The sequence below is a fragment of the Varroa destructor genome, unplaced genomic scaffold (assembly GCF_002443255.2).
Source record: "Varroa destructor unplaced genomic scaffold, Vdes_3.0 BEIS01000535.1, whole genome shotgun sequence".
Taxonomy (NCBI): domain Eukaryota; kingdom Metazoa; phylum Arthropoda; class Arachnida; order Mesostigmata; family Varroidae; genus Varroa; species Varroa destructor.
In genome coordinates this window covers 1-25,199 of record NW_019211988.1, presented here as the reverse complement: position 1 = coordinate 25,199, position 25,199 = coordinate 1, and the positions used below count along the sequence as shown (strand labels likewise).

At 40.6% G+C, this 25,199-nt stretch overlaps 2 protein-coding genes and 1 long non-coding RNA gene across 9 annotated transcripts; 1 reads left to right on the top strand and 2 right to left on the bottom strand.

Moving 5' to 3' along the window:
- The first annotated feature begins 2,436 nt into the window (after window positions 1-2,436).
- On the top strand, window positions 2,437-15,920 carry Mcad (Medium-chain acyl-CoA dehydrogenase). 4 transcript variants are annotated; one of them, XM_022816780.2, is made up of 9 exons: window positions 2,437-2,593; window positions 10,263-10,332; window positions 10,571-10,668; window positions 11,027-11,096; window positions 11,832-11,932; window positions 13,715-14,004; window positions 14,331-14,598; window positions 15,154-15,402; window positions 15,558-15,920. In XM_022816780.2, exons 1-9 carry the CDS (start codon window positions 2,579-2,581, stop codon window positions 15,624-15,626), a joined length of 1,230 nt encoding a protein of 409 aa, XP_022672515.1. In that variant the 5' UTR covers window positions 2,437-2,578; the 3' UTR covers window positions 15,627-15,920. The 4 variants fall into 4 exon arrangements, with proteins under 4 accessions (XP_022672515.1, XP_086832524.1, XP_022672513.1 ...); XM_086976398.1 differs by lacking the exon at window positions 2,437-2,593 and adding an exon at window positions 2,600-2,771; XM_022816778.2 differs by lacking the exon at window positions 2,437-2,593 and adding an exon at window positions 3,103-3,429.
- LOC147754124 (uncharacterized) lies at window positions 6,230-10,267 on the bottom strand. The gene is made up of 2 exons (XR_015318169.1): window positions 7,553-10,267; window positions 6,230-6,579 (listed from the first exon to the last, which is right to left on the bottom strand). It is a non-coding gene; the product is annotated as an uncharacterized LOC147754124 (long non-coding RNA).
- Window positions 15,921-18,057: 2,137 nt separating the features above from the next.
- Window positions 18,058-24,415, bottom strand: LOC111255117 (clotting factor C-like). 4 transcript variants are annotated; one of them, XR_015318168.1, is made up of 10 exons: window positions 23,655-24,410; window positions 22,932-23,178; window positions 22,526-22,686; window positions 21,846-22,151; window positions 21,167-21,417; window positions 20,669-20,773; window positions 20,269-20,498; window positions 19,887-20,062; window positions 18,916-19,067; window positions 18,058-18,819 (listed from the first exon to the last, which is right to left on the bottom strand). XR_015318168.1 is itself a non-coding variant. In XM_022816776.2 (10 exons), the coding sequence occupies exons 1-9, from the start codon at window positions 23,855-23,857 to the stop codon at window positions 18,924-18,926; spliced, it is 1,812 nt and encodes a 603-aa protein (XP_022672511.1). In that variant the 5' UTR covers window positions 23,858-24,415; the 3' UTR covers window positions 18,058-18,819; window positions 18,916-18,923. The 4 variants fall into 4 exon arrangements, 3 of the variants coding, with proteins under 3 accessions (XP_022672511.1, XP_022672510.1, XP_022672512.1); XM_022816776.2 differs by having other exon boundaries at window positions 19,898-20,062; window positions 23,655-24,415; XM_022816775.2 differs by having other exon boundaries at window positions 18,058-19,067; window positions 19,898-20,062; window positions 23,655-24,413.
- Between the last annotated feature and the right edge of the window lie 784 nt (window positions 24,416-25,199).

The following is a 25,199-nucleotide window of genomic DNA, read 5'->3' as shown; positions in this document are numbered from 1 at the left end:
CCGCGGCCGTCCTAAGCATATTTTGAAAAAAGGGAGTCCTAGAGCCATAGCGTTTGCCTTTTAGCCTTAGCACTTCGTGCTAGAATGTAATATTTCAATGATAGCATATTATCATTATCGTAGATTTGAGCTGGAATCGATGATACTGAGGGGGCAGTCACGTTAAGACGGGACCATTCACTTGTAATTCAATGGGCGCTTACGAGGACAGCGCATAGGTTCACAGGTCAGCAACACAAGAGAATAAAGTAGACCATCTCACTCCGCCTACAACTATTGAAAATTAAGGGACAAACCTACTGTGATCGGTATGCCCTTTTAAAAAGGTGTCCTAAAACGATCGTAGATTAGAGCAAAAACAGATTATTATGAAAGATGGTTTTATTAACGGCTTTGTCGAATCAATACGTTGAGTTGTCATGAGGTTATTTACACCTTTTTCCTCGCTTATTAAGAAGACAGATTTGTTGGTTCGTTACCAAATTTCTGCGAATTTTCGCCAGGCGTAGATTACGTCTGTTAATAACCTATTAACTTTTCCTCCTAAGGCTACTGATGGCTTCTCCCAAACTACGAAATTTTAACGTGAAGGATATACGTAAAGATATTGTATTAATAATACCATATATGAATAATAGCGTATTAATAAGGAAAACTCCACAAATAATGCTTAACATATGAACCTATTCTATTGTAGCTAACGGAAGGGATCGTGCTATTGAACGGTCCAATTTCTAGACTGCGATAGAAAAGAGGCACAACATTGTCTACTCCCAAACAATTCTTCCCAAACAAAGTTGTTAGGAATAATTGCGACATGATAGACACGCTCTTCATCTTAAATCCGGGTATAGATAAGCAAAAGTTGAAGTCGCTTCAATAAGCCTTCACGTTCGGGACTCAGTTCCCTGTTCCAAAGTGATTCCATTGTGTGACAGATACATTAGCAATCGAGTCATGATGAGCAAGTACCTCGATTTATGGCAAGTTAACTGACTAGTCTTACGTGCCCTTTTGTTCAACGGGTGTAGAAACGCTTATCATAGCGCAACATGTTGCATACGTCTCTAATTCCTATCTACTAGCATACGATAAAACAGGCAGATCAATGGAGATATGCATTTTTTCGCACCATAGTAACTACGCTTCCCGCTCGAATAAGTGCGACAATTGTATTTACAAGACTTTTCTCATGCTGCTTATACAAACGAATTTACTCTGCAGTCCAACTTGCCAAACGCCGATCATCACGAACACGCCATGTCTTCGTATGGCCTCATTTCATTCCTCACCTGTGGCGCTTCTATCTGATTTGTTCGTCGGTTAATGCTGTTTTAGCCATATGTCTTGCTACTAAGAACATGACAATTTATTCACGCTCTTTCTAAGTATGAACGATCCTATTTACTGCAACCGGTCGTTGTCTTACTGTATTGAAAATTCAACATGCGTACCATTACGAGTATCCATTGTCATCGACAGCAAACGTACCAAAAAAAGGCCCAGCGCTCAGTAGGGGCGCGTTGCAACTCAAATTATTCGATTGTTTCTCTTACGTAGACGTTACGCCAAAACTGAAGAAGAAGCAACGTTCAAGTAAGAAGAGCTTACCCTCGTCCGCACCACTCAAGGTACAAATAACACAGACTGACAATTGGTCTGGGTAGATGATGAAACAGCGTTGCTATGGCCCACAAAGACCCTGTGCGCCAACTTACAAAATGGCCTTGTCACTTACTTCTACAGTAACCACCGAATGATACGCCGGTACCAGCCAGCATCAAGCCACGAAATTGTCAGCGACTATACCTAATTAATCATTGAGATTTTACGTTCGATATTGATAGATAGGCACAGCTGTATTCGCTGGCTCGATTAACCCTAAACGAACCTCGTATTTATGCTCAGTTTCGAACTTAGACCATCTCACGAACTTAATTGACCAAGTTAATAGACAAATACGCTCCTACTACGCTATCAACCACGGCTGTACGGTCACTTTCTTTGTTTGTTTTCAAAAGGGAAAGCGGCCATTTTGCGTGTAAGCGAGCATCGCCTGGCTCTGTTGAACGATGCTCGGATGCGCGGGCCAGGCTATGTGGGGATGACTGTGAATGTAAACAATTTTGAACCCATTAAATCTCCAGGTTTTCGAGCTGACCTGTTAACTTACTTCTCTAGACACATGTCAATAGATTGAAACTACTTAACTTATATTATTTCAGTCGACCGACGATAGCTGTCTGACTCGTAGTGGGCAGACTGTATCAACAAATGCAAACAGATAGGTGGACGAGGTCCCTCAGTTTGCTTATAGACTGACTCGGCAGACGACTGTAGCTATAACGAAGATGGCGTCGCTGATTTGTCCTTGCGACAGCCACTTACCGCACGATACAACGATCTTCAATTCAAACAGTGGCGCGCGTTGGCCGAGGTGGCTCCCTTTCCGCAATGACGTTCAGCTGTGTTGACCCAACCTCCATTTAGTGAGTGATAGGCAAGTTTGGCTGAATCGACCCAGTTGACAGACCTGCTCGTTGCAGTCGACTGTGAAAATTCCACCTGGACGGCAACCATGCTTGCATTAAAGGTAAATAGAAAATCATCTCATCTAAAAGTTGGGTTACACGATGATTTCTCGTTTAGTAAATAGCATTTGTCGTGGTATTGCTGAAAGTGACTGTAGGTGCCGGTTACTGAATCGACCGAAACTGCGACGAGCAACGCGCCGACAAAAACAATGTGATACAAATATATGCCTCTTAATGGTTAGTTATTAACACAGGAGTCAAACGTTAAAGCATTCTATGGGAATGTAACGACGATTCTAGCGAGCGAGGAGAACTTTATGTTTTTGATGGCGGTGGAAAGCCGAACAAAAAAGAAGAGACGATCAAAGTGAATTTCTACTGATATTCTTGCGCTAAACAAGTTACTACATGTTGTGTGAGATAAACCTGCTTTTTGTTAATACCGTCATCATCGGATTATATTTTTACTAATGCAGTTGTCTACGTAGTTGATCCAAGAACACGCCTCACATTGTGAAGAAGGATGACTTTGCCGTCCTGCTGCTGCCGCCGCCGAAGTTCACTGCGTGCGTTTGGCTGGAACAGGGCTTTGGCGGTCGTGACAGGTTTAAATAGGCGTCTGCAAAGTTCTGTCTGGATTGTGCATCAAAACGATTGATATCTATTGCGCTACTATTTCTTAAACAGCCATAATGCCTATGATATGCCGGCTATCTGTATGTGTTTGTAGAAATAGCTGCATCTGCAGCCGTAATGATTTGAAGGACAATCAAGCCATTGCTTGAGCGGTCCCTCAGCTTTGCAACGGATCAATTACTGCTATCATCCGTGATGACTAAAGTCAAAGATGTTCCCCAAACAAAACAAAAGAAAACATGGTGCGCTTTTATACAAGGTAATTTCTAAAAACAGGGATGGACGTTCTTTGGCCAAATGAGTTTTGCTCACTGACAGAAAAAAACTGTGGTTCGACTCAACCTTTCGATCAACGACGACGGGGTGAGATCGTTTCATTTGGCCTACACATGCGTATATACAGTAAATTTATTTTGAGCTAAAAAACATTTTACTCGTTTCCGCATATTATTTATATAACATCTTTCCCTTATTGGTAATCAACGTATTAGCTAATTATTTTTATTACGAACCTGGTGATACCTTCCATCCCAATAGCAAGACTCAAGCAGGCATTATTTGTCAACGTTTGACTTTTGCCGCCATAATATATATATATATATATATATATATATATATAATAAAAAAGACAATTAGTTTACCATGAGTACCTTTACAATCGTAGTGGTCGCACATTGGACCCGAAATCGTCATGACCCTGACGTAACTAACAGGTTAAACCTTTAAAACCAGCCATCACCGATTTCGGTATCTGCCACCTAATAATTCCAACCGATATCGCCTATCGCCTAAAATCGTTTGCCTCCTCTTACCAACTGTGTTGATTGCATGACGATAACTATTATTATGACAACCATATTGTTGGTTAATTTCCTCGCTTTCAATTCTGTCAAGCCTTATAGATATAGATACAGAGACCCGCATGGCAAAGCGTTTCTTTTTGATAACTGACCACACCCTGCCATGTGCAGGCCGGCTAGAAACAGGCGATTTTTCCCCTTTTTGACCGATAAAGCCTTGTATACAGTTGTGTGATATATGAAGAATAGCGTCTCATACTGCATATACAGATTATACGCGGTGTATGTTTGAAACTTTCATATTTGTTCTTCACCTTAGTCAGTTTGAAAATCGTAACTACATATAAACGTACACGTTGTTGCTCACGGCTACAGACACCTGTGAACAGCCTGCGTTATTTTTTGACGCAGTTATGCATGCTTTGTATCAAACTTCGTGTGTATTCGCAGTGATCAGCATAAATGTGTGTACGTTAATATTGGATTCACGAAATAAAATTTCATTAGCAATAACACTTAATAATAATATACTTCTTATTATATATATATATATAGATTTTCAAGCATCGCTGTTAATTTTATGTTCATTCTGAAATACATACCTCTGTTTCCTTTAAACAATAATATCTTCCCTCACAAACCAGTTAAAAAAACGGTACCAGTACTCTCTAGTAATTTACTATTGAACACTTTCTTTATTTCGTAAAATTTCAGGCCTTTCAAGGTATTCGCACGCATTTACTCGAGTACTTTTTCCGAAACCTTTTAGTCTTCCACACGATACAGCTTTTTTATGTTTCGCTTGTTCACTCACTAGCCACACTGTCTTAGGAAATTATCAGATTTCTCCCTAATCAACGACAAATCAGAAAACAATGATCGACTTCAGGAAGACACCTCACCCTTTTGTCACTACGAGCCGTTCTAACGTTCGCTGATTCACTCTCCTTTAGAGACTTTGTTCGGAGGCAGAAGCATCGATATACACATGCACACACACGTTACTCATATGACGCCCGTAACACGGCGGCACCGATAATAATAACAACAACAACAGGAAGAGATAAGAAGGGTCTGGAAGGGCTGAGTCAACAGTGCCCGTCGGCGAAACACAAAACTGGCAAGCAATTTTAACTCCGCCACAGCCGAGTCGAGCAAATAGCAACCGTCAGATGCGGCAGTGTTAAAGGGTAACGAAACGACTCTCACCGAATAATCTTTTGCGACGACTATTCTGCCGTCAGCCACCATTGAACTAGACACTGCTGCCAGTAAAGGATCAAGCAGAGCTTATTTCCCGCTTCATTTCAGAGAGTTCGTTTCTACTTCAGCATAACTTCAAGCGTTATTGATCTCGCTCTGTTCTTCTACTGTGCATTCTGCAATACTTCGGCAATGTGCTGCGCTGCTGTGGCGTTGCGAGGCTACTCGTCCGGCAGCCGCGGGGAAACTGCTCTTTCTTTCTAGTGAAGTCAGCGTGTACTCGTTACTGGTCTATTCTATTTACGCTGTTGACGTTAACGTTGGCCGTAGTTGCTTAGAGCGGCGCAGGAAGCGTCGTCGGTTTCGTACGTTAGTCGTAGTCGTTGATCACTGGTTGATTCCGCTTTATGCACTGTTCGGCTGGCGCTAGGGAGCGCCACTAACACTGAGACAGCGGTAGCCCCAAGCTGGCAACGAAACAGATACAGAAAAGCTGGCCGGTTGCGGCTCTACACGATCAAAGCTGCTAGTAGCTGGATAGTATGTGTGTTTGCGTGCGACCTCGTATGAAAGACCAGATGAGAGAGAAGTAGAAAAAAAAATAGAACGGTGCGCATACTATTAAGTGAACCATCGTCGTAAGCCGCTAGACATTGTTTAGGACATCGAACTGTCGCTTCAGAAACAGAAGTGCAGGATGCTGAAATGTCTCGTTGTAGTAATAGCCACTATGATAATGGCGATGGAGAAGAGCTCGCAGAAGACATACCTTATGGCGTTGTGGCTCGGCTGATCGTGATGACGTGATCGGGCTGCCGATCAATCACGTCATCACGATCAATAGAAATTATAGTGCTACAAAATCTAATTTTCAATTTGGCGTAGATTTTGATTATCATTGCAGGAAAAAATATTAATTAAATGTATTACAAAAATTAAACAATACTCCTCTTGCCTATGACCTTAATATTTTTAGCTTGCCTACGACTTGATTAATTTCAAAATAGGAAAGCCTATGTCAGTCAACGATTTTTCAGTTAAATAGAAGACCGCTAATTCAGCTTAAACTGTATTTGTTATTATCCATTGAACTGATAAGACTATTAGCGACCGGGACATTAAGGCCGATGCGAACAGGCCACTGGGTATAGGTCGTAGTAGATGTATGCGTGCTGATCATGATCGTAGTGCACGACGATTTGTCACGCTCGCTAGTCGTCGACGACGAATACTGTATATTACGGTGTTGCGTCAAGATGGAGCTGAGTAGTCCGTAGATGGGAGCAGCGACGAACCGACTGGAATCATTTTGCCTTGATAGACGAATAGAGATTGCTGTTCGGTTTGTTTGTTGACTAACCAAGCCACTAGAGCTGTCTATGGTGATCGAGTAGTGCACAAAGAAGCTAGAAAAGTGAGAACACATTATGAAGCATACAACAGCTTTTGGTTAGAATAAAATCCTTGATTAAGGTTCAGATGGGATGTATGTATGCGCGGGTATAACATGTAACTTCATCTTTTCCGGAAACCTCTGTGAAGACGGGTAATCTTTTCAAGAGTAAAAAAAATAGCGTATTATGTAGCAGTTAACAAGGAAACGAAGTCACGAAGGGATTTAAAGTTCGTTTAGTTGATACGGGGAGTCAACCGGAGATGTATCGTTATCAGGATTATGTTTAGCGTTAAAAACATACCTCCTTTATTGTACGGCAGCGTTAATTAGGCAGATTTTGATAAATTTTATTATTAGAAACAAAGTTACGGGCTATACGACTATTAGTACGACCTGGGTTTTGTATCTTCGTTGTGCACTATATGTCCAATTGTTGGTTTTGCCATCGTTCTTTGCGTACCACAGTGTAACTCACTGGGATATATCCCCAGCATCCTAAGCTGATATCAAACATAAGAAAAGCTAAGTTCTATAAACGGATCACTGAAGCAAGAGCATCCAACAGGCAAGATCCTACTGTAAACGGTCATTTTTACCACCGAAAGACTCCACAAACGAAAATCTATGCGTTTGTACATTTTGGTTTCTTGCCTACTTCCGCGACCTATCATTACGATGCGTAGCCTGTAGTTTTCTCGAGAACTCCATCAGTCACATCAGCATCAGCCGCCAACTTTGCAATGCCGTATGTAAACCTATCTAGTTGTCCCGTCAGCAAGTTATTTTTACATATTTACGTATATTATATAAGTATTTTACATAAACATACATCCTTTTCGTTGCCTAGCTACCCACGTGTATAAGCCATTTGTGTCAGCCTCTTCTGCTGTAAGTAGGATTAGCTGCCTGCCAGAACAAAGAGCGGTCGATAACATTTTTCGACAGTTTTTTGTTGGGAACACGACGCACCACCGTTGCCTTACCATTGTCCTCTTGATGGCGTTTCCGTCGTTGTCGTTGGTGGATTGTTGCGATCAAATCCTCAGATTCCTAGCAGTTGCACCTATAAGTAGGTACTCTCTTGCCATAGCTACTTCCTTTTCTCATTTTTTACTCATTCATTTGCTCTTCAGCAGGGAGCGCGTTTGTAATATTTGCCGCAGCGAACCCAATGGAAGGGGCGGGAGCAGTAACGGCAGACTCAGCCATAACCACGCCTATTGTGGAACCCCTGGCCTTAATGTTTTCCCCTTTCTCTTCGCGTTCTACTCATCCAGTGCTATGTCTGTGCTCGTTCCTGCCGCCAAACATCAAGCGGTGCTGTTGCGTTCCGCCATCTGACGTCGTTGTCGTGGACGCTTATCGATGGCGACGGGAAAACATTTTGTCCATGGCGTCATCCATCAAGTGTTCTGTCAATTGTTTACGGTGCGGCCGTCGTCCGTGGACGGATCGCGTGATAGGAGTCTAAACTATCTCTAGGCCGAGCTTTCGTACAACGACGGTTTTCTGTTCGTTTTCTCGTTAAGTTGTCGCCGTCAACTTGTTTCGACAATTGCTCACCGTTCCGTAATTCCGCGCGTTTGGTTACGGCTCGAAGTGGCTATTGGCGTAGTCTAGCTCGCGTCGGATGCGAATGCCCGAAATAGACTGGCCCAGAAATAGGTTGCTACTGGAGCTATTACTGTTACTTCGACGTTTTGTATTGCTTTTTCTGGGGGTGGTAAGAAACAAACGGGCAACACAATGGCTGCAACAGCGAGGCACCATGTAACAAAAGACAAAGATTAGTTTTCAATCGAGTAGCATTATGGCCTCTTTTTTTGATAACCATTGTCGCAATAATAATAACAACATACAAGGAACAAAAAGTTGGAAGAAAAAAGAATTGTTATCGAACTGCTAGTAGAGGTAATAATAGTATGCTCTATTTATGTGTTATGCATATATTTGCATATATATTGATGTTTATCATTAAGTGACCAGATGTTTCTAGAATGCCGTGGGTTCAGAATAAGCGATTTTTCGGTAATCCTCTTGAGATTGAGATGGCTACCCGCGTTATGGCACTCGATGCAGAAGCTCAAATATACAGTGCGGTTTTAGTAAATGACACCGTTGCCTAACACCTAACACGACAGCTTGTTGAAATTATCCGATGTCTAGGATGGAGATAGCAGGTCACGTTTTGGCTGATTATACCGAACGGTGGCGTTGCAGTTGATATGGTAGGTCATATAGTAGCGTAGGGTGATACTATCGAGAGTATGTAGGTCGAACCTAGTCCGCGATACGATAGCTACACTGTAAGAAAAGGGGTCACTCTTAACAGGTTGTTGACAAAGTCGCTCTACCATGGCACATGTAGGCACAAGATATTCAGTTAAGTGACGGTTCGTAGATGTAACGTCAGAGTCAATCTATTTAATAGATTTAACCTATAAAGTATTCAATACGAGTTGGCAGCCCAATTCGATCCAGCTGGTAACCACTTCGCTGGTACTGCTATTTTCCTGTAAATATCCCCAGGTGCGTTGTGTTATGAGACTGTTGAGTGAACGAGGGTGGAGGGGTGGGCCACGAAGTGGGACATATGATTGCCATTGGCTTTAATGTCATGATCTGGGGGTAGGAGTTTAGCTCCTGCTGAATGATTGTTCATCAGCAGCAGCTAACGATTTTTGTGAAATAAAAAAGCATTGTGATTTTTTGGTAAAATATGAAACCCCACTACTAACAGAACGTTCGTCCAGCACCGTAGGACTCCACACATTGACGTCTGAAACTCGTGATTCTATCATTGTTTCCAATATATAAGCATGACCGGGATGTAGAGATTTAACTTTTTAATTGAAGGCTGAACTAATTTCATTTTTAAATGAACAGAAATGCCTTTGTTGTGAGCATCGTTGATGGCGTGACGAGGACAACGATTAGATTGAAATACTCGATTGTATATTTTCCACTTTCTGCATTAAGACAACTTGCAAGATTAAGTAAATTTGTGACGTAATAGATCAACGTTTAATTGACTGCTGCAAATCGAACTTAATCGAGTTCACTGTTAGGGGACATGGGACAAGTAGTACATGCTCCTTGAACGATATCTGGCACAGGCGCGTCAAGTGATTTGTACAAGGCGCGTGTGATGCGGACAAGTCTATAGTTCTAAAGTAAAGGTAATGACTAAAAGCAGATGAACGTTTTGCATGTACGAAAATTTGGGAAACATCAGGACGGCATACTTGATGGCATATGAGCTTCCCAAATGAGGTACATACTTTCAGTAGTAAGCTTAAGTTCAGCTTTAATGAGGTTGTTTAATGATTCTCACCACCCGTTACCAGCTTACCCGATTTTTTCTAGGTCCTTGTTGTATATATCCTCAAATTACTGTAATAGTGAATACAATAAAATGGATAGATTATACAATAATTATATTTGTTTATCTTATAGCCGTTTGTTTGTACGAGGATGTATGTTCGCTTGTTTTAATGCAGCTTCATCCAGCTTTGATATTTAACATTATCTTTGGCACGCATTAAAAAATAACCACTATGTGAACCAATCATTACGCAAATGCTAGTTGTGTGCATCTTGGTGCAACGAGAACTGGTAAATGGTGCCGTTCCCACAAGCAACGTTTTACGACATTTACAAAAAAAAATCTGTATACGTGTTTAAAATTTTCAGATTCTTCGGGCTGTGCCCACCATCCAGCTGAAACAATGTTCTCGCTCAATGTCATCAGGCATTAACTTTAGTGAGTAAACTCCTCGACTATATTCGAGGCATTACTTAACATTAACTTTGAACTCATAGTGTCGATTATTCCTCTTAGCTTCTGATCTTACATACGTACGTTACGTATTTAACTTGATACTGCTCCAAAGTGTGTAGTTTAGTGGCATATGAAAAAATTCGTATGAGACGCTTTTTAACCACATACATCAGTATAACTAGTATTATTATTATTAATTTTTTGTTTTGTTTTGTTTTAGCCTTGAATGACGAGCAGAAGAAAATGCAGGAACTGGCTAGAAAGTTCGCTCGGGAAGAGATCCTTCCTAAAGCCGCACACTATGACAAAACCGGAGAGGTACGTGGGTGCATCGGTTTGTTAGCCGACTCTCTATGTTGACAAGCTATGAAAATTCAGATTTAGATAGTATTTTCAGTTTTCTTCAAAAAGCTTGTTAATTTTATATCCACGCTCTCGTGTTCGCCCGACGTCCGCCTCTTTTATGAAGGTCTAAAACAACTGATGGCCGCATGATACTCTGGCGATAGTCATGAATCTTACTTTAGCAACAATTATGACAACTAGCGGTCTTCAAAGTATTCGAAAGGCGTAAAATCGTCTTGGAGCAGATTTTGGAAACGTAAGGTTATCGACCTGATCAATCTTTTTACGAGATGCTTGTTAGTTATTTTCTTCTTTTTTTTTCATATTACAGTTCCCCTGGGACATCGTTAAAAAGGCACATGAGCTTGGCCTGATGAATTTGAGCATTCCCCAAAGTGTCGGTAAGTACAATCTTATATGCCAACTCTATCATAGGTCATAGTCTGATGGGGTCGAAAGTGTATGCTTTTGGATACTATGAGTATCCTCATTTTATTAGGGGTAACAATAAATTACCAAACCCCTTTGCCTAAAGGCGTTATCTTGTGTCGCTGTGTAGATTCTGCCGGACATAAAAGGCTATAGAATAAATACAAATAGTTAAAAAGGAAAACATGTAATTCACATGTGATAGCTTGTTCGTCCATAAACGGAGAATTTGCTGACGACTGTTTACGACTCAGGGGGTAGGATATTTTATCAACCATAGTTAAACAGGCGCAACCAAACCTAAGTTTCGTGAGGAGGTTATTGAAGAAAGCTATTTTCAGAGTACGGGTCTTAGATTAACAATCAAATTCTATTTGGTATTATTATGTCGATGAAACGACTCGCTGGTAACTCACAGGTAGCATAGTAAAGTAAAGCTACTCTTAAGTACCTAGTTGATTATGTTACACCAACGCGTGGAGCAATAGGACGATAGGAACGATAGATTTTGACTAACTGTAATCACAGAACAGACACATACATTTTGAGCTTAATGCAGGGTGAATTTTGGCATAAAATTCATCTCAATGGCTCGTAAATATTGGTAACGTGATTTTTTTAACTTGCGCCGCCAATTAACTCTAGACGATGGCAGCGACCATGACCCATGTGTTGTGTTATGTTCATGCTGAGTTTTATCTTTTTAGGCGGTTTGGGCCTTGGGGCGATGTCGGCCTGTATCGTGACCGAGGAGATTGGTTATGCCTGTACGGGTATTTCTACAGCCATCGATGCGGCTAGACTTGGGGTAAGCCTACGATTTCCACAAGTCCAATACGAACTACGGTAGCATAGACATCAATAAGCTTTTGACTCTATTACAGTGTCCTTGTATGTAAATTCTACAGAAAAAAAAAATTATAATTTCCCAAACTCGCAAAGAGATAATGTGACTTTTGAGACTCACCTGAAACTACTACAAGGATGAGGTGTGACTAACGTGTGTACGTGTGTTTATGGAAAGACGTTTTCTGGTTGTTTACGTGTTTGGTTGTGTCAATCCACTTGAAGGTAAACTGTGCTTTGCACTTTTTATCGCCTTTTATCCTATGTACATGTTACTAAACCTTTATAATCTACGATTGGGGCATAATAACTTGGATAGACAGAAGAAGTTAACGAGGGCAGGTCTAATCTAGACATGAAAAAGTCGTCAATACATACAAATAATGTCTCATTTCGCTCTATGAGTACGACGTGTTTGCAACAAAAACTTTTGCATGACTCGCTATGTACAGGTAGGCTCACTACGGAAATATTGGTTTCGGAACTTGGTGTGCTTGTCATGCATTTATCCATTTTTTCCTTTCATTTCCGAGAGATTTGCGTTGCAAGGACCACTGTGATCGAACTATGAATTCAGCGCAAGGGGTGTAACACTATTTAGCCAAATAATCAAAAGGATCTTATCAGATGGAGATCCGTCAAAGATAGCGCATACTAGGTACACTCACGAAACAAATCAGCTGCTAAGGAGCCAGTCTATATGGAAAGTTATCGGATGTTTTTTTGGGGGTTACGGTGGCAGTGGGGACCGAGACTAGAGCCGATTTCGCTGAAAAACATTTGTGATGAAAGTTGTCTTTCTATCAGATCGAGCGGATTAAACTGTTGATTGTGGTATGGGCTTGGGAGTGTTCGATAGATGTCTCGTTGTTGAAGAATTGAGCCGGGCATGTTCGGGAATAACGTTGGCGACCACCGCCACTGACCTTGGGGTAGGTATTTCAGTACATCTAAGAAGATATAATGTTGACGATACGGGTGATATGTTGTAAAATACAGGAAATCCTGGATACATGCAGTGACTGGTTGCATCGTACCATCGAAAGATCTGTAACAACCGTTTCGTAGTGAGCCGCATTACCCAATTTGCTTTGTTTGATTCTCCTGGCTTCCTCCTATCGGTTGTGCTTTTAATGGCGAACTTCCTGGTAGCTTCTTCGTAGAGCTTCGAATTCTTTCTGTGTGTGTTAAAAAAAAATGTGACAATGTATGTCAAATATGAGCGCGCGGTTTCTCCAAATTAGTGAGGGGCTTTATAACGCCTTTCCACGGCTTAGGGATGATGAGATTCAGCCGTTACGAACCTACACAGTCTATGTTACGGATGCTATGTCTGAATTCTGTCTTTGTCTAATAGAAAGCAGTCGACTATTGCTGTTCGTTTCTCTTATTCTTGAAATTGAATTATTGAAAGATATTATATAGCCTTCAGCTCTGCACAATGTTCACATGCAGTTGTCTTGCCTTTATTTTTTACCTCTCTTGAACAGTTCTTCCTGTAGATAGCCCCTTACAAATATATCAGTCTAAGATGTTGCCACTTGGGTGCCAGCATACAATACATTTTTATGCTGCTTTAAAAAAATAAACTATGTAGTTATCCCTTTCTAAATACAGAACCTTATTCTGAAACAAACCGAATGCCTTTCCCTTTTTCTAAGTGAATCCCTTGTTCTACTTGTTTTTAACTTTTGTATTTGTGTTTCTGGTGATGATAATGGTTTTGTCGTTCGTCGGTCTACAGCAAACACCTGTCGTTTTGACAGGAAATCCTGCGCAACAGAAAAAGTATCTTGGTCGTTGCATTGACGAGCCTATCGTTACAGCCTATTGTGTTACAGAACCTAGTGCAGGTTCAGATGTCGCAGGTATCAAGACCAAGGCCGAGAAAAAGGGTAACAAATGGGTAATCAACGGCCAGAAGATGTGGATCACGAACGGTGGTGTTGCGAATTGGTATTTTTTGTTGGCACGCACGAACTTCGATCCGAAGTGCCCTACTTCGAAAGCCTTTACAGCTTTTATAGTTGACAGGTTTGTAGAAAGTTTTGGCTGGTTTAAATGAAAAAAAAAAAGAAATTAATAACTAGTGCTGCGAAATTATCGGAATTTTAGCTTGTCGGCTGTGTCAACAGTGAATATGCAAAAAAGTAATAGTATGAATAAGACGCCTTGTTTGATTTTAAAAAATTGAACCACGGAAACTAATACTATTTTTGCGATAAACGTGATTAAGCACATTGTTAACACAAAATCCAATATACATTGTAAAATCCGACTTGTTTCTTAATACCACATTAGAAATGTTCTTATTTTTACCTTGTGTTCATCGCATAATGCGGCCAAGCATTACATTTTAGAGATCGGAAGGGTGTGATTCCTGGTCGCAAAGAAATAAATATGGGTCAACGGGCTTCAGACACGCGAGGAATCACATTTGAGGATGTTGAGATCCCTGAGGAAAACGTTCTACTCAAGGAGGGGGACGGATTCAAGGTCGCCATGATGACCTTTCACGAAACGCGACCTGTTGTAGCAGCGGCAGCGACAGGCCTCGCCCAACGTGCATTGGATGAAGCGAAACAGTACGCTCTTGAAAGAAAGACGTTCGGAAAACCTATTTCCACTGTAGGTATCATTTCAATTTCAGTTCGTGTTTTATTTCTGCATGACAGAAATACGTAAATCAAGTTTGGCTGGTTGAGTTAATAAGAAATCCATGCTGAACATCAATGATAACAAAAGAATAAACGGTGTTGGAGCGCCAGCCATTGAATAAATAATGTAACGATATTACTCTATACTACAGCAGCGAATCGACTATTGATATGTTAGCGACACCATGCGGTAGGAGTGTGAACTAAAACAGAAATAGTTGACTGCCAGAGAGCCTAGCTCTTGGAATTAAATGAAGATCATCTCTTGTTGTTCGAATAACATATACCGACATCGACAGCAACAGCCTCTGTAGGTTTACCTGTATCCTAGCCGATTGCTTATCCTTGAAACTCCATCAATATTTCCTGGCAATTCATGTACAGAAACATTGTACAGGCGTAAAAAATGTTGAGAATATTTGATTTTATTTAGGTAGCTTTGATATTTCCGAAAACGAAAATTGATCAATATGATTATGATAGTGATCAATATAATCTAATTCTGTCTTTCTTCTGCGAGTAACAGCATCAAGCTGTGCAATTTATGTTAGCCGAAATGGCAATGGGAGTCGAAACGTCTCGATTGGCATGGCAGCGCGCTGCATGGGAAATTGACCAGGGTCACACAAATACATATTACGTATCGATTGCCAAGGCGTTTGCTTCGGACGTTGCGAACAAATGTGCTACGGACGCTGTACAGATTTTCGGAGGCAACGGATTTAACACGGAGTACCCTGTCGAGAAACTGATGCGGGACGCCAAGATCTATCAGGTAATTGAAAATAAAACAAAAAGCTCGTTTTAGCCTAAATGCGTTTATGTAAAGAAAAAAAAATTGAAATACCTATCGAACGACATTTTTTTCTTCAATGCCAAAACGCACATAATACTTATCATTATTGCCTCTCAATATTCTATCCTACGCAGATCTACGAGGGGACTTCTCAGATCCAGCGAATGGTCATCGCTCGCAAGATGCTCTCGGGAGGAGAGTAGATCTGCAGGAAATTTTAACAAAGTGACCCAGAGGAAGATACTAATTAGCAAATGTAGCATGAGACCGCTAATATAGATATTTGCTACTAGATTTTTTAAAAATAAGGAAGTTCAATGAAACTTAACGATTAATTTTTTAAATCGCAAAATCATAATTTGACTCAAAAAAATGAATGGAGTTAGGTTGTTGCTACAGATTTTGCTCATCACAAAAAATGGGACCTGCAATAAAGTATGCGTAGGCATTTTCATATATACTATATGAATATATAGTATATATATATATTTCATATATACTATGCGTTCTATTTGATTTACCTAATGAACTCGTAGCATTTTAACCCTAAGTGGTTTCCGACGCTGAAAGTTAGACGTTATCTCTGTTATAACGTTCTAGCAGTTTAGGAGAATATCTCGAAACAATATCGAGAAACAAAGCAAATAGCCTAATTATATTTTAAAAAAAGCTTACTTAGATACACATTTTTTAAACGTAGGGTAAAGGTGAAGTAATATAACCCAAGTGCGCTAAACAAGTTCAGTTCTTTAGATGTAATCCTCTAAATCCTAAAAAAAAATTGCAGCTATTATATATGTAAGAAAGTTTATATTGCAATATAAAGGTAAAGAACTACAAACTGACTACATGAATTGTACGGCTAGAATCCTACAGTACCTATTATTCTACTTCTATTCCTCTTCGTTTTTTAGGCCACTTTTATCCTTGAACACGTATTTATTTTTATGCGGCGTAACTAGCGTTCTGAAATGTTCACCGACACCTTCTATATAGGTTTTATAGAGCATAAGTGCTTCGTGCACGGTAATTGTATTTCACCCTTATTTGTAGCTTTAATGAGCTATCTCTAAAATGTGTAATTCTTTCTGTTGTATACAATTTGTCCGATAAAATACGTGTGATACGGCGAAACCCGAGGTATCTTGACTGCACGGACAGATTTAACCGGTATTATTTGCTTATCAATGGGTCAACAGGGGCCGAAGTCCGCGAAGGGATTGACGAACGGCTCGCTTTCACGCACAAAAGCCATTTTCCATCGAGGGATGTATTATTAGCCCGAAAGATAGACGAATATCATAGCAAACGAAGGACAATATTTTGGCTAGGATGCATTCAGTTATTCTAAAATTATATAACATAAAATTACAATAAGTTGAAGTGGCGAATAAAACAACCGGAACTTAGTTCCGTTTCTGGTGATTTTATAAGTACACAAATAGACCAATATAGTCGAGCCTTTTCTCGCAGGCGTACTGGATCCGAATCTTTAAGTACCGACAACAATGTATTCATTATAGCACGATTCTACAGTGAGCTTTCATGGCTAAGATCCCGGTTCGCTTCGACAATATACAGCTGCCGATGATCATCCACTATTCATTTGTACACCACATGCTACGGCCTAGCTCTTAAGTTGGTAAGGTTTATAGGAACAAATAATCGTCAGGTATCTTCGTAATCGAACGATTTTATACCTTACTAACCAAGCGTAGACAGAAATAGGGAAGGATCTACACGGCATAGCTATGACAGACGATCATGCACGAGCAGCAGACTATGGATTGGTCTAAATACTTATTCAGTGCTTATACTGTATAAATGTCACTTGCTTGTTTCCCGACTGGGATGCAAGAATAAGAAAAGATGACGGCACTATGACCCACAATGGGGCTAGAGACTCCCAGTCTGATTCGACCGTCAATAAAACTGCGATCGCATCCTCTGCACCGAATAAAAACACTCGGACGACATGATGAAAGTCAAAAATAGTGGCCACACATAGCCCAGTCACAAGGTCTGGGCAAACAATAATTCCCACGTGTTACCAAAAGTAAATTTGTCCAATCTGTCGAAATATACCATCCGCACAACCTGATCCGAGTCGGAAGCACTGGCGAACCCCACGATATAAAACGTCATAGTGATACTTGCGGTCCGACTGTCCGTAAAAAAGCTGCTGCTGAAACTTTTGGCAACGGAGCTTCCGAATTGCATCGCTAGGGAGAACGGGAAGTGCAACTAAACGCATTTCGGAAATAAATCCTTGACAAGACGGAAAACAGAACGTTGGCTAGAAATGGAATTACTTGACTGGGGACTAGATTGGCGATGATCGTGTTATGGCTCGACCACTGCATGCATCGATTGCCTACTCTTGACACTGTATCTGAAGACGCGCGAAAATTAATGACAAGTCGCCGCGCTTGATATATTACGTAAGAGTGAGAATATCTATTTTAAGTCACGTCCACCTTGTTTGTACTTTCGCCTATACGATTTGATGCACACCACCAGAAGTTGGATTGCAAACGTTGTTAGACATGTCCGAAGCGTACCCTCTTAGTAACAGGCTCAGGTTTAGCTTATCAGTTTGCTAACAGAAGAGAATAAACAAAAACAGAGAAGCTATTCAAATCTTAAAATTATGTCGCATGAAACTTTATTTAATTTGAATAAAATTGCTGCAATTCATGTCAAAACTATTGCTTTGGCACATCTACACATCAGACGACGCGACATACATACATACATACACATACATGTCTATGGTTATAAATATTTTTCTCCATAATAACCGACTTATAATTATAATATAATTATTAGTCTGTTGTCTTACAATTACAGAGCAGGCCAGCTTAGCTCATAATATAGCTCATTCTGTATCTTGAAAAGAACTAACTGTCCAATGCGTTTGCTTCTAAATGTGTTAAGTCCTTTGAGGTTCATGACGTACTCTGTCAGACGAATCACAGATTATGAAATCAACGACGTTTTTGCTAGATCCGCTTAATTAGCCCCGACTCACTGATCGATTTCTTATGCTCGGGACATGTAGTTTGGCACTTCTTATGGTCAAATTCAAGCCAACCGTCTACAGAGTATTACAAATACGCCCACCACTAAATACATCAAATACGTCTTATAATTACAATGCACAGACATTCTATTTAAGTTCGAAAGAATTGCCTCTACGTTAATGCAACCAGTTACAACGCGTTGCAATGGTACAACACGATATTCATGGAAAGAACAACAGAAGTAACTACGTATTCTATAACAATGATGCTACAATGCTATACAATATAAAAGTATTTAAAAAAAAAAAACACAGTAGAATCAGATGTGTTTTCGTTCCTGTACATCCTGAGCTACAATAAGCTCATATCAAATCTGTAAAAACAAAATGCGTATTATGTGTTTTTCTCAATCAAGGTGGCTCTGGTTGAATCGAGCATCGAATCCCTTAATGTTATTTTCGTTCCTTACCATTATAACTAGACGCACTTCGGTAGAATGACAGTACCGCAGCGCTGGCTTTCAAAACTCGGTGGCTCAGAAACCGGACCTAAGGACGCGACGGGTAGATCCTTCATTGGGACGCCAAAACTCATAAGGCTCCAGTTCTGACGGACGATTTGCTGCAATTTTAGAGATGAATAATATAGCAATGCAGGCAACGATTCGGCAGAGAAGACATGTATCTATTTAAATTGTGTGATATATACAGTAATTATACAACTGAACTAGGAGCTAGCTTATATAGAAGGCAAGTGATGTAGTATTTATTATTATTATTTATTATTATATTATATTTATTACTACTAGTCTGCAGTGTCAAATGGTCTCGACGCCTGTTTAGATACCGTTGGAGTGGAGGGGCCCTGAGGCGATTTTAAGTAGTTTGTATAGGTTTTGCCTGAGAAACGGCATGGACAATGCGTTTCCACGAATGCTCATCCTCCTAGCAAAGGCTGAGATAAAAGTACCTTTTCAATTAATGTTGGACAACTCAATTTCAAATATACAGCAACAGGTTACCGCCAGTAAGGCATGCGGTGAAAATAGAGCTAGGACAACCGTGCGGCTTTATGCGGCCTTATGCGGCCTCATGCATCCAAAGTAGAAAAGCCACAGTTGCAATGAAAGCGTCGCTTCTGGTAGTTCCACTGCACGTTGCTTGAAGTTGACCAACTCAAGTGCCCTATAGTCGAACGGCGTCTAGATTTGTAAGCTTGTTCGAATTTGTGAGGTTGATCTATACACAAAGATGGCCTATTTGTATCTCGTTTGTGGAATTTCAACGTTGCTTACATGTTGAACTATTTAGACGTGGAATAATATCATGTAGACTTGATTCTGCATAAAAATGTACGACTGATGATATGTTAGGTAGTAGTGAACCAAGCTACAAAGACATGAAAGTAAGTTAGTCGAAATGAAAAGATTTATATACTTACGATAGTATTACCTCTCCCGTAGTGGCGCGTCTTCGATTATACACCAGGTAAACACTAAGTCCGATTACGATTGTTATAATCGTTGCACCGGTGATGACAGAGAGGATGTCAAGGTCCATAATGAACGCCGGAATTCGTGAGAGAATTGATATCTCCTCCTGCAGAATGTCCCCTACCTGCAATGCAGTTATTCAATGAAGCCACAGCGTTTTTAATATTTTGTGATAATTTTTCCATTATAATATTTGTGATTTATTTTTCCAATATTTATAACACTTCCACACCAAGCTGGAAAGTACAGCACTGATGCATATATATATATATATATATATATTGCTACGCCAGAATAACACCGAGGGGAAACTTGAAACGATTTCTTTACCCTGTGAACATCTTCGAAACCCTTGTTTGTGGTGGGACTCGTTTCCTCCAGACACAGTGGCGTCTGGGGCGTCCAGTGTCTATCAATGCAACGCAATTCCGACTCATTAGAAGGTGAAGCCAATATGAAACCCGGGTTGCATGAAAAGTTGGCCCGATTCGATCCATCTAGACGTGCGATCGTCCCATCCTCCATTGTCAGCGAGCAGTTGAATGGAAGACATGCAGGTTCTAAGAGGTAAGAGTCCAGTTTTTATTCATTATCTATAGGGAAGTTTATTTAAGGGCTTTGCACCCACAGTAGATCGTTTCGTAAGCTTGGTTCTCTTAGTATGCTCACCGTATGCGTATTATGTCAGACTTGTTGTTTTTAGGTTTAATCTGAGTATATTCAGGCGTACCCTTTTGTGAGATCGACCCGTTTCCGAAGCAACGAACCTCATCTCCGTCAAGGTAGTAACTCTCACCGCAGAAAACTTTGCTGATCTGGTTAACGGGTACTTGTCCTGTCGATACAGATTTATATACAGTCGGTTAGACACACGGCAACGCTACATCATGCTAATTCTCTATACTCGATAATATACTCTACGCAAAAATGTTAAATATTACTGGGCTTGTTTAGACCTCAACATGAACAAAAATACTATATTTATATTAGGGCCTAGCTAAATATTCATATTATACAATATCAAATCGGGATATTTTTAGTGCGGTACTGGAACAATCCATTTTTGCGATTAAAACGAAGCACACCTAATTTCGAACAATTAATTTACCAAGATGGCCTGGAACCACCCAGCAATACACAGCGAGCAATTATTTTTGTATTGCTAACTATGCTATTTAGAGCAAAATCAGTGTTCTATATATATGTATATATATATATATATATATACCATTCTGATGCATGATGGCGGCTCCTTCAGGCATAGGCGGGGTTCCGCAGGTTCTCAGATCGTGGATACACACAGCATAATGAGATCCTATGCATTTTTGCACCTTCCAAACCTCTCCTTCCATCGTCAGACAATCGTAGCTCAAACCGAATCCCTTATCTTCTAAAATGTCGTCACTTATGACGGGTTCTCCGCTGAACCAACTCCAGCCTAAAGATGCGTTTTTGTCCCGTCTAGCGCCTAACCAGGCACTGAAATTATGATCCAAGAATATTATATAATTGTTTCGAGTATTACATCCGGTAGTTCCCCCCAAGCACGAAACGACGCATGCTTTCGCCCAGATTCGACCGTAGCTCACCACGTCTTTCTAAGTTCAGTACACAAAGACGTCATTATGTGATGCACATAATTCAAACAGAGAGAGAAACAGCAAGAAAATAACATACGTGCGATTAACGTTTAGTTAGGACACTGAGTTTTCTATGAGGCAATGCTCAGTCAAAAGGCGCCAGTTAATGCAAGCTTCACTTACGTAGAATCTGTCTAAGATCGTATTCAGTTTATGAACAAATGTAAGGAAAAAACTATTGACATTTCTTGTATTTCAAATGCATACTGGACCACCAACGTAACATCAATACGTAGTAGTTTTATTTCGCAACATATTTCTATTAACCTGGTATTCTTTTCTTCAGCAAAGTGAGTTGCCAGGTGCCAGTTGACGTAATCTTGGAGATTTTTATCCATCTGCTCGAGAAGGTGGCCAGCAATATTTTTGCACACACTTCGTGCTTCCTCGATCGTTGCTACTCGTTGTCGAAAAACTTTGATACACCGAGTGCCAAACGAACCAATTGTCGTATTTAGATTATCATTTTGGTTGGAGCACACGTCCTGGGCAGCAAGGGCACTTTCCGAAAGAACTTGTAAGTTACAGAAGTTCACTATGTCTTTCGAATGTGTCACCTGCACGGAAACGTGTCTATGACAATAGAAAATAAGCCAAACAAGACATAATTTGCTTCGTTAATGGTTGTACTATAATACAGCGATCGATACGAAATTGACACCATTATCACACTTTAATAGGGGTCTGTCTTTGTTGATTCTTCAATGCGGCACTGCTCGTGCCGAGTCGCGCATAAAAAAGAAGTCAACGAAGATGTAACAAAAATCTTCGTACAACTACATTTCTTGCTGCTGAAGTCCACAACAGTATATCAGCGTTAGTTTTAGGTAAAAGCATAGTTTAATATGTGCAAACTATTAGCTTCGTCTTTACAAACTTTTTATTAATTATTTCTAGAATTATTATAATACACAAATCTGTAATACTCATCAGCGCCTGTTCCGTACCTGCCAACTGGGTTGTCCCGACAACTGAAATAGTTGGGCAAACCGGGAACGATGTCGAGGATTTTGTGGCCACAAATTTTCGATGTGTTTGGATAATGGCTACCCACTCGTATCATTACCGACACGTTGAATGCTGGTTCTCCAAATAGGACAGTGATTAACTAAAATATCGATAAGAAAATATACGTTCCTTCAATTGAAATTGCTGCAACTATACTGAAATGCACATATATCCATATCCACTTAGAACGGTTTTGCCCTTTGTTGTTCCCGTTTCGAGCGCATTCATGTGAAGACGTACTACACCAATGTTCAACAATACCTTTAGGAGTTCATCGAGCGAGCCCGTAATCATCCTATTTCTTAATAGCCTGGGTAGCGAAAATTCACCGCAAGTATTACATACCTTGACCGTAGTGGGCTCGATTAGGTCGACGATCATTGTGTATTTTGCATGTTTGGTCTTCGATGCCACGCAACTATTCTCATCATGGTCAACAGCGTAGCTCGCATGTGTATAATCAGTATCGAAGAACACTGGTTTTTCCAACGCCATATTGCGTAGACACTTCGGAACTGGATTACGCCATTTTCCGTTGTCGCATTGCCGCTTCTTCATGCCAACCAGCGTGTAGCCGGGATCACAGGAGTAGCTATGCGCGTACACACAGAATAGGTAAATATGGATAGAAACATAGTGCGTGTTGAAAAGAAAACTGTATTATACTGGGCTATGGTGTGACACCGTTTTTTAGGCACACGGCTCTATGCTATCGACACCTAACAACGTGAGGCTTTGTCAAGGATCATTCGAGGTGTGCGTTGAGCCTTTACTGAAAGTCACAACGTCGAATACGTGAGCTTATTGTAAAAACTACTGTTTGGTTAGGATATATATCCTAGTCCTTCTGCAGGAGCTATAACACATATAGACTGTCATTACTTCTACAGAAAAGGTTCAAAGGACAAAAACGAACTTATGAGAACTCAATAATCATTTCAGAACGATTTTTCTGCTCATAATCAAAATACGTACGTGTATCACAATTCGGTTCACTAAAGAACGCTTATGAAACACTGCGTTATGCCAATGGTAATTGTCGTTCACAAAATAACCAAAAGCAATTACCTGACATTGGTTTTATGAGGGAATTCCCGCTTGTTGGCAGGTGAGATCAACGGCTCGACCTTTCCATGCCATGGTGTTCCAGGAAACCTACAAGGTTTTTTCACTTCTTCTTTTACGTCACTGATGAACATGGCAGAAGTCTCTGAACTGATGAGCAGAATCACGACGAGAAAAGCACAAACCAATCCCCACTGGATAGCCATTTCAGGTGGATCTGTTGTCCACGAGAAAACAGCCCCCGCGCGCCGATCAAGCTAACTTAATTCGGGTATTTATTCCACTAGGTTTATAGGTCACGAGGATAGACAAAGCAAGGACTACTAACTCATGTACGCCGCCATTTGTCGAATACAGATTATCCTGTAACGCTTGAACTGCGCCAACGTGGTCACAGTCGCCTGATGTCACAAGAGAAATGAATGGCAAGCCAAATGACAATCGCTTTCATGGGATTATTTCGGTTTATATGCATCTCAATTCATTGATGCTTAGCACTGTCCCGATACCCTGTTAAAGAGAACGAGGACAAAGTAAACAAGTTCGAGAAGAACGAAATCTGAGCAAAAGATAGATTGGCGTAGATCGGTGTCAAACAATAGTTCCGATCCTATTTAAGCCTGCCGGTCATAGGTCGTTCTAAGTCACTGACGCAAGTTTTTTTTCGAAAAAGACAAACGCGCTAAGTACCGCCGGGACGTTTCACGTATCAAATGTGGCGTTCATGATGTGGTTTTCGGAACGATAGCGAGGCCACATTATAGCAGACGCCTGCAGGCTGCCCTGAAAGTTGATGCCTGCGTAGCCGAGAAAACGATTAGACGCTTTGTTGTCAGATTAGTAACCGAAGTCTGCTGTAATGCATCGTTCTCGATGCGTACAGCGAAGTGAACACAACATATGACGATAATGATGATTGATTTCGATGAATTTCGGTTTCGTTAGGTAGAAGACAAATTATCATCGTTGTATTGTTGGAAATGCCTGTATTGGGTGCAAGGGCCCACGGTATCAGTAAGAAAAAAGAAACATCACAAATTGCAGTTGGTATGAATTTCCTCAGATATATGAATATTGCTCCCAATAGCCCACGAGCCTGAGGTTCCGGTTATACACATAACGCGATATAAGTCTTCCTTTTCATTTTTAAGCGACGGTAAGGCCAAAAACGCATCTAGGGAAGCAACGACTATTTTCACACTTGTTTAACTCAATCGCGCTATTTAACAGTGGAAGAAAGCAAACATCGCTGGAAGAGAAGAGGCCGACGATGGAACAAAAGTGACGTCATATTTTATACTAAGAAAAAGCCGCGAACGAAATATAGTAGCTTGAAGATTAGAACACAAAGATTGAAGAAGGCTAGACCCGAAAATTGTTTCCTTTATAAATTACTGCCATAAATTGAGCTTCCAGAGAAAGCGGTTCAGAAAGATCCAACATTCATAAACCCTAACTACCCGGAAATGGTATTAGAGTATGTAACGTTCACGTCGATCATGCAAACTTGTGTTGCTTTTTATAAATATTCTCAATCGAGCTCAGGCA